General features: G+C 32.7%; 1 protein-coding gene across 1 annotated transcript; it reads right to left on the reverse strand.

Annotated features, from left to right (window-relative positions):
- Positions 1-1,294: 1,294 nt before the first annotated feature.
- On the reverse strand, positions 1,295-11,487 carry YKT6 (palmitoyltransferase). Its single transcript, XM_051215073.1, has 7 exons — positions 11,262-11,487; positions 10,115-10,333; positions 9,975-10,075; positions 9,294-9,352; positions 7,785-7,896; positions 3,679-3,780; positions 1,295-3,167 (listed from the first exon to the last, which is right to left on the reverse strand). The coding sequence occupies exons 2-7, from the start codon at positions 10,299-10,301 to the stop codon at positions 3,132-3,134; spliced, it is 597 nt and encodes a 198-aa protein (XP_051068257.1). The 5' UTR covers positions 10,302-10,333; positions 11,262-11,487; the 3' UTR covers positions 1,295-3,131.

Below are 11,487 nucleotides of genomic sequence, written 5' to 3' on the forward strand. Positions count from 1 at the left end.
TATCGAGCCAATGATCTACAACTTTGAATAGTAAAATAGTTCTCCATTGTTTTCCGACACAGCAAAGTTGGTACGAAAATACTTGTGCTTAAAAAGAGATAACAGGATTCATGCAATTGATAATTAGTTTCGACCTGAGTTTGGAACTTTACTGTTCTGAGGTAAGCCCCCGCATTCATATTACCAAATTCATGGACCTGCGAATGACCACCGAACTAACTAGAATTATTAAAGTCGAGTGGCTACAATATGCCTCATCGGTAACCAACTAAAACTTGGAACTTAGAAATAGAAAAACACGAGCAGAGAAACCCTCCGGTTTACATTTACTCCTCACAAAGATCTTGTATATTGGGAACTCCATAATGAGAAAGACGTGAGATTGTTACCAGAGTAATACTGTTTTGATTGCTGAGTGCATGTAATAAATTCATTCGGTTTGGTAAAACTGACGCATTCATATAGTAGTGAGTCAATTATTTCATTCGACATGCATGTACCTACAATAATCTTATCAGGCGAAATCCTAATTGGATGTCTTTGCAGATGCATCAAAGGCTTTCAAAGTGATTCGTCTCCACTTTTAAGTAAATTTACCATTGGCTATATTGTATGATAATTTTATCCCTCTGGATTCCTATGAATCCAAGGTAACAGCGTTGAACGAGGTAAAAAAAAGAACTTATTTGAATTAAATATCACATTTTTAGCCAATGGAACCACAATTTGAAGCATGCTAGGAAATAAAGGTTCAGTGACAGAAAAAACGTTAATCACAACACTAACGTGATAACAAATAATAAAAAACAAACAACTTCCAACACAGTGAATCGCCTCTTCGGGTTGATCAGAACTTGAAAATCTACAGCACTACATCACTATCACTATACCTTGGTGGAAAAGCAACAAGAATTAAGCCTAATCCATATTAAGCGAGATTGGTAATATAAATGCAGTACAAAAAAGGATGTACAGAGAAATTCATACATTAAATGGGACTATAAAACAAAACGTAATAGAATTCAGAATGAAATAGCATACACTTGGCTTACAGAGATAGCGCACATCTGTAAGATGCTTCAAAGTATTGATAATATGCAACGTAATGTGAACTATATAATTCCAGAGCTAACTAGAACATACTCTTATAGTCACGAATAGACTAAAAGCAAAGGCAGAAAACGCAACTAATGTGCCAAATGTATTATATTAAAGTTGAGACTTCTCAGTTAAGTATGTATTAAATAATCACCTTTTTACAAACACTACGATCCCGCCACTAGTACACAACCTCGATCACTAGACGGGCTTTCTGGCCTTGACAATCAAGCAGACCAAATTCAAATTTACCACAATAATAAACATCATCTTTTAAAAAGGCCTAATATGCATATTTGGCAGAATTAGGATTTAGTCAAATAGTACATGCTACTCGCAAAAGTACTTCATCAAGACCGAAACTTACAGACAACCTGTCACTATTAGTTTGAACAATCGTCAAAACAAGGTAGAAAGACACTAAACAATTAGATGTAAACGCCATAGATGCTAACAATAAATGATCAGTCCTTAGCACGTATCAGTGGGAGTTAAACCATGGTTTCCGTAATAAGTAAATGTCATCTTAAAGCAAGACATATACTAAACCATGTAAAACCAAAATATCCAGCATCGGACGTAGTATTATTATTGATTAGGAAAACATCTTCAAGTCCAAAAAGATGCCAGACTGATGAGAAAACACCAACATATAAGCTCAGGAATGAAATGATTGTGATCAAAGAAGTACGAGATATAGTGACGTTTACCTGTAATATTTGTTAGGGTTAGTATTGAGTTCGGGTTAAGTTTAAGAGAAAAGTTCGGTTTAGAGTTATGTCTAGAATTAGAACTGATGGTTACGAGTTATCGTATGTAAACTAACCATAGATTTTAATGGTTAAGAACATATAGCTAACCCGTAAGAGTTTATTAATCATGTAAAAAGAATGGATATTGCATCTGTGAATTTGTATCATAATTTACTCATACAGTTTGCTCTCCGATAGACTAAAAACAGGTCAAAATCCAAGGACCATTGGGCAGTATTGTTTAGTGTTGGTGTAGATTTTTAACTCTATGTTTGTCACTCCCAACCAATTTCGGCTGGAGAACCAAGTAACACAAGACAGTTTTTAAGTCTTAATCTGTAAGTTTTCAACACCGCATTCAACATAAAATACCATAACAAACTAATTGATCGATGGCGCCCAAAAATAGCTATGAACCAAGACGAAAGTGTAAGAAATATATGTCAGAATATTTGATTTAATGAATGATCATCTTGTTAGCGTGAAACTTGTGACATTCCAAATAGAAAAAACCTCAACCACAAACACTGAAATCAATTTGAAAAATGGAAGTCAGCGAACAGAATACAATCACGAATCAACATGAACTAAAGATGAAAAATAATAGAGAGAACTAAGTATTGAATCAATTAGTAAGCAGAATATTCTGTGTAAATATACACTGATATTTTGATGCACAAAATACTGAATAAACAAAAACGAAAGAGGGGAAAATTCCAAAAGATATGATAACCATAATAAATATGTATATACATAGTTCACGAATCAACGATTACATCACGTTTTCAGCAATTATGGAAGAACTGAAATACATCAACACATATAACTGAACAATATAAATTATTATGATAATTTTATTGATATTAACACAGTCAACAACTTAAGTAGTCAACGTGCTAAATTTCGAACAAAATCCAGTACAACAAAAAATTATCTTATTGAAATCAAGTAGCGCAAATGTTTACCAAAATAAATTAGTAGTACAACACAATGCTACCGATTTAATGAATCACAAAAAAAAAGAAAAATACTTGACTGGAAATTACGATTTCAAAGATAATCAAACTTATTGATAAACAGATGTTCGATTATGTGATAAACGTTGAAGTCAAACAAAGGAAATAAAAAACAAAGATCAACTTGGCATTCTGGAACGAATACAAAGTGATACAAGTAAGAAAGAAATTATGAATGGTTCAAATTTTCTATTGATTAGGTTGACTACCTGATTCCAATCGACATACAGGGAAGTGAGCATAGGTGAACTGAACGATGAAAACTTTACAGTATAACACAGCATTTGTTTGTTTTCTTCGCCTAAATTGGCAAAGAAAAAGAGGGTAGTGACGGAAACACGGTATACATTTTATATTAATTTTATGAACACTACTTCGATATATATATATATATATATATATATATATATATATATATATATATATATGAGAGGTGATTACTTTAAATGAAATAATAACCATGAAAATTAAAAACAGATCTTAAATACGTACTTTGTCATTTATTTTCCAAGCGTATTCACATCTCACAACCGACTTTTAAAATTATCGAGGGAACAATACTAACGAACATAATTCCTACGAGAGTAGATCACTCACATCTTATGGAAACTGAATTATTAAGTTATCGCATGGAATAATAGACGAAATAACGACTTTACAGATGAATGATGATAAAGTTTCATACACAGAAATAACTTATTTATCATTGGTTAACAACTAAATACATAAAGTTAAATGAGTAAAGAGGTTTTGTCTTCATAAATTTTTGAAAAAGGCCAATAACAACACAAATCAATCAACAGAAAACTTACTGTAGTATAAAACATTTTTGATTGTAAACTAAGACCTTCGGACCGTTCAACTAAATCATCAAGTTTTTCACCTCTAGACAATAATGATTCTAATGTACTATGCTAAAAAATAATAGTAAAAAGAAGAGATAAGTCAGTGTAATTTGTTTTGTTTCTTTTGCAAAAGAAAACAAAAACAAACACTGGCGAAAAGGTTTACCGGTTGAAATAAAATCATTTTATATTCAATAATATGAAATTTCTTGTTCGTCCTTGCTTTGAATGTGAATTTAGTTGAGTGATGAAATTAATTGAATTTATGCAAGATTTCATTGAGGTCCATATCATTTTCAGAAATGATGATTTCCTTTTGAAAAGACGACCAGATGGGTGTTTAAAAAGATCAATAATTGTAATTAACATGTATGGGTACTATGAAAAATTGATGATATAGACTGACTGTTTAATTAATGAAATTATTTCATCACATTTAGACACACAAATAATTCACCATCAAGGTTACATTAATTTGTAGTATGGAATTTAATACATACAACCTATTTTACTAATGACGACACCACATAGTTTGTCAGAAAGTAAACTCAGACGCTACACACAGAATTCCCGTAGGTAAATTATTTTAACCGATAAACTTAATAAATTTTCGGTCGTTAATAATGTAGTCAATAGTTCAATTTATACATTTAATGGTCTTTTTAATGAAATCTTACTCCAACGTCACATTATTGAAATGATTTAGTATTATTGTTGGCTTAATTTACTCTAATAAAACTGGTGGTTTTATTGAAAGCACATAATTTATATAGGTTTGCACACGATTGATAGATCAGTTACACAACATAAAGGGGTAGAAACACTATGTGCTTATAGAGAGAAAAAAATAAGATGAGAATATACGGCGGGAGGGTAGTATCTATGTACAATCAACAATATCGAGAACTCATAGTTCATATACTTATCATATAATGAATTATAAAAGTGAACACACATTATTTCAGTAGCTGTGATGAACTATACGACAATTAATTAACAGAGTATCACTGACTTATTAACGTCAAAAATAAAATAGGGATTGACAATATTGGACAGTCCACTAGTAGAGCGTATATAAAAATTGTTAGCGACTGAACTCACCTTGCAAAAAAAACATGATGATACAAACCGATATCACCCAACATGGAGACTGAACATAATGCACGACTTTATAGACACATATCTTTCAGTTTCGGAGCTCACAGGATAACATATATGAGTTATTATTTTATGATACATTACTATGACGAATTATGAGTAAGATTAACTGCCTTAATGAATTTGACTAAAAGTAATCGTTAAGATCCTTACTTAGGCAGTAAGAAACTTCCAAAAAAAGTTCAAGAAATCTTTTTTCAGACTTATCATTATTATTTTACTTAAACACATAAACATTGATATAAAGGGACACCAAAATATAGACACGCTACACAAATTATTGAATTTGTAAGTGGGCTGGGTGTCCAGGTGTCCAAACCAAAACATGTGGTTTCCCTAGGGGGCCACTCCCCGAGCCTTAGACCAAGAAGTCTAACCCACAAAGTAGTGGGGCAGCGTTAGAAAGAGCAGTCCCAAGATAGTCGGTGAGTAAAAATAAGTCCATACATCATTCTCTCCCCCAGGATTATGGAGCCCACGTGCACCAATGTTTTAGAATCAGGGTTTCCCAACTCCCCTAGGTGAATAGTCCGTACGCACCAACCCGGTTAAAGCTCTCGACATTCACCTTCCGTCCTCGCAAATTCGTAGACAACACTTCCGTCACGAAAAGGCAGTGATTATGTACACGTGACTATATGAGAGCATTTCAAGAGGGACAGCGGATTCTCCTGACCCGTGACCGTACCAAGACATTCAAACTAATCTTGATTACCTGATTTCCTAAAACACTGGGTTAAATAATTATAAAGGGCCTAGTTGAAAACATAATGATGGCAAAGTTAATAAAAGTAAACATTTTACAGCTGAAAAACAGTTCTTCTAGTTCGAAGTATTTCAAAGGAGAAGAGGTGTTAACTGGAACATTATTACGCCTTGGTTCCTTCACTAATGTGAAGCTAGGAGTTGACATTGATAGTGTTGAAGATACGTTTCAGACTTTAAGAAGATCCATAGGATGCTGATAACTATATTATTAATAAAGCAATATGATTGATCGGTAAGTACTCATGAGGGCGAACTACTCACCAGCAATTGTTTCTTAGTAAAGCGACACAATACACAAAAAATACGGTTAAAATATGTTGAATTGTAAGATACAGGCTTCGTAAATTCCTTAAACACTAATGAAATCTAAGACGTGCTTATCATGTGTAACTTCTGACAGATATACAATCAACTCCACAAAATGATGTAGGATCCCATAGTGGAAACACACAATTAATGTTTCTATTCCTCCTACGAGACTAAAATCTTGTTAGTGACATGCAGGCTGAGACATTCTTTACTTACGTAAATAGATCTGCAACAATGTTTACACTCAAGTTGCATTTATTTGGTAGCCATAGCAAATGCCAGTGATTTCCATGAGTTTGTTTTATGCGTAGTTTATGAGGACTGGTTAGATAAATATGCTGTACACATGGCTGAAAAACCACAAATGGCAAAACAAAACCTAAAGTCATAGAATTTACTGGAAATTCTGATAGAGGCGCTTTGACTAAACATAGATTGTTAGACACTTCAATACTCATCATCAACTTTTTTCTACGCTTATTTGCTAGTATTGAACAATCATATGAGCTTAATTTCCGCTTTTCAGGCATTCTTTTTTTAAAATTTCAATGAGAACTGTATGAAGATAGTACGAATGATGCTCAAATAATCTGTAATTGGGAAAATATTCTGATCATAGTTGTATCAACTGAAATGATGATTTCCACTAGACAGATTTTAACAACCGACCTTTATATATGTTATCACTGTTGTAGAGAGAGCTGTATAATAAATTTGAAATCCCAATCGTGCGTGTATATTGTTTTCCTTTATCAATTACTCGCATTATTGAATTTAAGTGTATAATGTGTCAATTGAGTCAACTACTGCTTTGGTGAGTGGATAGTAACACTAGGTCTTAGACAAATAGTGTGGCCCAAAATCCAGCTTGTAAACACATGCTTTAAATATTCTGAGTCTGTATTTTAACACTACTGGCAGACTTCTAAAATTTTATCGAAAATAAGTCATAGTTTATTTATATTTACTAATATTTAGATAAATATTTATCCCGATCGCTAAGAAATAAACAGGAACAGAGAGGACCAGTATGAATAAATAATATGACTGATTAGATCATACGATAAAGCAGCATACAAATAAAAACGCTCGCAAAACAAGAATGTCAATTAATTCGTTCAATACTCTGTGAACAACAACAGCAACACTACTTAAAAGTATGAAAGTGACGAATCATATTTCATTTTCTTACACAAATGTCAAAAGTAAACAGAGAGATTGAAAATTGCAGACATATAAACTATATCAGAATAAATCAATGTGTTAATTGCGCGTAATCATGTTTCATAACTTGAGATCAAATTTTAGCATATCAATGAGAGCTGAATGTTAATTCATTGTTAATACTATGGTAATGCTAGTGAATCCAGTGAAGTTCATCGAATATGAACATTAAACTTGTGTTTATCATACAGTATGTCAGGATAAGATTTAGATTTAACTCAATTAACAATTATTTTCATTCCTAAAAACGATGAGACATTAACCTAACCGACAAAAACCGATTGGGTGTTAAGTAAAACGTCTAAGTAAAGAAATAGACAAATTATATTTTAAATATACCACTTGGTAAAGCCTATGTGAATAGAAAACGGCAAAAGTCAACCAACCATCTGTTTTATGGCTACGGCTTTCAGCTTGACAAGATAATGTTTCTAAGATGGTGAATGCTGCTGGTAAATAATTGTGTATTGCCTGAACACAAAAGAAAAATAATATGTTGACAACCATCACCTATTACTTTCCCGAGAGAATTGTCATTGCTACCTATGTCACTTGAAATGAAATACAGAGTAAAAAAGAACGACAAACTAAAAAGGAATCAGAATGGAACTCACTAAAATAACTTTAGTTTCATCTAATTCATTCTGAAGTCGCATTAAACCATCTGCTTCGGTAGGATTCTGATATTTCTGTAAATATTCATGGATCTTTTTACATGGATCAGATCTGTTTTTATTTTTAAAAATTAGAAAGGGAAACAAAAAGAAACATGCAAAAAAGTATCTCTTCCTTTTCTAAGAGGGGAGTAGATAAGATAACAATATGGAACTAGGGTGGTGTTATGGTTTCACTGGTCATTTGAAAAATTTCAAAACACCTATAAATTGAATGACTCACTCCCAATATAATCGCGGAATCATATATAATGTTTTTAAAGGCTTTATCAGTGTTTAGGTTCAAATGGAAAGTAAAACAGACCACAAGCTGACCGTACAATTGATTAGTTTTTAGTTTATGAGTATGATTAACTGGGTTGTTGGTTTATACTTGACGGCAACTTTAAATGTCACTAGCACTGCATAGTATGTAATCTTTGTCACTGAAGGAATGATGAAAGTAGCTCATGTTATAGGAAATATACAAAGAATATGTACTTTTTAGCTGAAAACATCAACATTTTCTGCTAGATATTCCATAACTTTCAAAGTAATGAAAACACTATGAAAGGCGTTACAATCAGTGAGCCGTATTGTACAACCTGATACGTATGTACATCAGTTCATATTCCCGTACTCCATTAGTAAGGAGATGAAATTGTCAGGGAAGAGGTCTACTATATATCATCGAATAATGAAAGCTCTCTTGGCTCAATCATTCAGCAAAAGAAAGCAACTAGTAATACTTACAATACTATGATAATATCTACTTTATTGATAGGTTATCGTATCTCTTTAAATTCATATAGCTAAAAGCTAACAGACAAAACTAGCTACTTACTACCATTTCTAAATGATAAGGTCAAATTACCGGAATTAGCCAGCCAAACACTAATTAACAATGTCTATATGTTCATTTGTATCCAGTCACAGATTACGAACTAAAGATTATTTTTTATCAATTTCGCGTCTTAGTGTAGGCTAACAAAGAATACAAAAGTACTGTTCTGTCTAGTCTACATCAGGGAATGTAACGAACTATTACAAACCAAGTATATAGCCATTTCATATATCAAACCCACATTGCCTTTGCATAACTTTAGACATTTCATTACCTCTTCCGAAATCTTGAGCACAGTGTACTTCAAGTCATAATGAAAACAAATGTTTGTTGGATTTCAAATCCTTACACCAATAAGTTCACTTATGCTTTTCAAAAACATTTTCTTGTGTTATTTTATCAATAATTACATTTTACACTACCCACTCATTTTTTTAATTCCTATCTTTCATTGCGTTTATTGTGAACTCTAGTCATATTACATTACTGATAAGTTATACTGTAAGTCACGATATTCGATATGAAATTTACAATTGTTACTATTTCTTCGCACATTAAGATAATACAAAGAGAATAAATGGGAACTTGATGTCTACAAAAAGCACTCGTTCGCATGGCTAACTTACCCGACAGTCATATTTGCCCAAGTGGATGCAGGACATTGGAGTGCGAAATCTTCAGTGGCCTAGAACAGAATTCAATGAGACAACAAAACAGTTCTATGAATTTATTTAACCACAGGTATATTTATTTTACTGAAACTAACACGTGAACATATAAAACTATGTTTGACTAGGAATATCAATGGGGTAAATGTTACCAAGTTTCATATTAAAGAAATCAAGTAGTACATTTAGTTAGAATTAAGAAAACTGCTGAACAAAGCGTTTAGACTAATATTAGAATAAGTAGGACTGTTCAATACTCAGCCATAAACTACAGTAGCTACGTTGTTTCTAAGAATGCTTCCTAACATTCACTTTCCTCAGTGCATATTTACACGACCGTAGGGAATTTCATGGTGTCGGCACAATAATCCAGTTGATCTGTGCTAAACACTATGATGGAAAATCAAACAAGAAAATGAACAGCAATCTGAACTAGCACAAAAATTTAGTGATAAAATGTCATTCTTCATTTGACTACTTTATTGTATTTTGTGTTTTAGTTTAGATGTCAACAATATATGATAGTTCTGAATTCAGACAGAAGTGAAATTAAAAAAAACTAGTGCGAATGTTGTACTGAAAACAAAGTCTTGAAAGTGATTCAATGATAACAAGAAAGTGGTAAATTATGCAGCTCACTTTGGTTAATAACGTCTGAGCAACCCTTGGAGGATATTCTTGGTCACAAATTAGTACACCACATAGATTATCATGACGAACATAAACATGACAAATATAATCTACCCAAAGGTAAGCTAAATATTATACATGAAATAAACCTTGTTGTTTAATTTGTACACGCTGGCAACGAGCTGTTCGTTCACAGACCACTTTAGCAGTAAAGTCCATAAATTCTCGAACACTGGATCGCTGAAAATAACCGAAGTCCGATAGTTCATGTGAAGCTTGTAATAATTTAGCTGATGTGTCAGTTTTATAAAGTATCTGTAATGAGAATAGCTTCATTGTCGTCTAAAGATTCCTCTGGACAGAAAACACTATAGAGGAAATGAGCATTAAAAAAATAACAAAAAGTAATAAAAGTACATTGAATTTGATACGTAGATGAAAGACTAACATTTCAGAGAAAAAAGGGTTATAATAGATATAAACAAAACGTTATTTAAAGGAATGGATCGGGATTTATAGAAACAACAAATGTCATAGATTAGAAACTAATTGCGTATTAAAACTTGGCGAATCAAGGTGGATTGTGGTGGCTGGGATAGGCAATACGTGGGACAAACCTTAGTCTACATTAACGTGTGCAATTGATTAGTGCAGGAGTAAGTTGGAAACAAGTTGGTGGCGGTCAAATTGAGAGGAGGGTTAAGGTTACAAAGTCACTGATTATATGCAAAAGTCATCTTGATATATAATTTTTAGTTGGTATTTACTTGAAAACCAAGAATAATGATTAAAGAAATTGAAAAACGGTTCGGAACCCGTCAGAAATGATGCTTACTGAAGACCATTTCTGAAATAATTGCTTAGATTTCTTTTGAAACATGAGTTATTAATCAATGCAGTTGGCGTACATCGTCAAACAAAGCGAAATGACTTTTATCCACTAGTATTTAGCCAATTGCAGTTTACAACACAATGATACCATAGGGAACACAATCCATACAGTTCACAAATTTTCCAGGATGCTAACAACAAACCCAGAAGGAATGCTTTTCATAAGCTCAACTGAAAAGTCGTGAATAAACTTCCCAACAATCTGATCACTGATAATGTATAGAAACTATGCATGTACGTAGTTGTAATGTATATCAATTACAAATAATTACGAGATTTCTTAAAAAGGGTGAATAAGGCAAATATTGCCGATAAGCCCTACAAAAAAGGCCAGCGGGTTATTTTACGCTATAAAAATTTGTTTGTTTACATGCTGTGAATAGCCCGAAATATACTGAACCTGACCTTCACAGATCGACAAAGCAAACGCAAAAAACTGAAAAGCGAGCTTATGTTTCCGTGTCAATATTGAATAAAAGATCGAGGTTATGAGTATGTCAAACACGCTAAAAATGCATATGTAATTGTTTAAAGGGTTATCCATAATCGTTTTCAGTAATATGTAGAGTAGTGGACTAGCCAAATAGGTCATTCACTTCTCAGCATATTCAAATGGTTCAAATGGTCGTGG

This window comes from Schistosoma haematobium, chromosome 2, assembly GCF_000699445.3.
Source record: "Schistosoma haematobium chromosome 2, whole genome shotgun sequence".
Classification (NCBI taxonomy): domain Eukaryota; kingdom Metazoa; phylum Platyhelminthes; class Trematoda; order Strigeidida; family Schistosomatidae; genus Schistosoma; species Schistosoma haematobium.

What these genes read in the sequence shown, in the direction of transcription:
- YKT6 (XM_051215073.1), bottom strand. Translation starts at nt 10,301, where the DNA reads ATGAAGCTATTCTCATTACAGATACTTTATAAAACTGACACATCAGCT. An exon ending in TGTACAAATTAAACAACAAG is followed by an intron (nt 10,076 to 10,114) that starts GTTTATTTCATG and finishes ACCTTTGGGTAG; the next exon opens with ATTATATTTGTCATGTTTAT. An exon ending in CTCAGACGTTATTAACCAAA is followed by an intron (nt 9,353 to 9,974) that starts GTGAGCTGCATA and finishes ATTCTGTTCTAG; the next exon opens with GCCACTGAAGATTTCGCACT.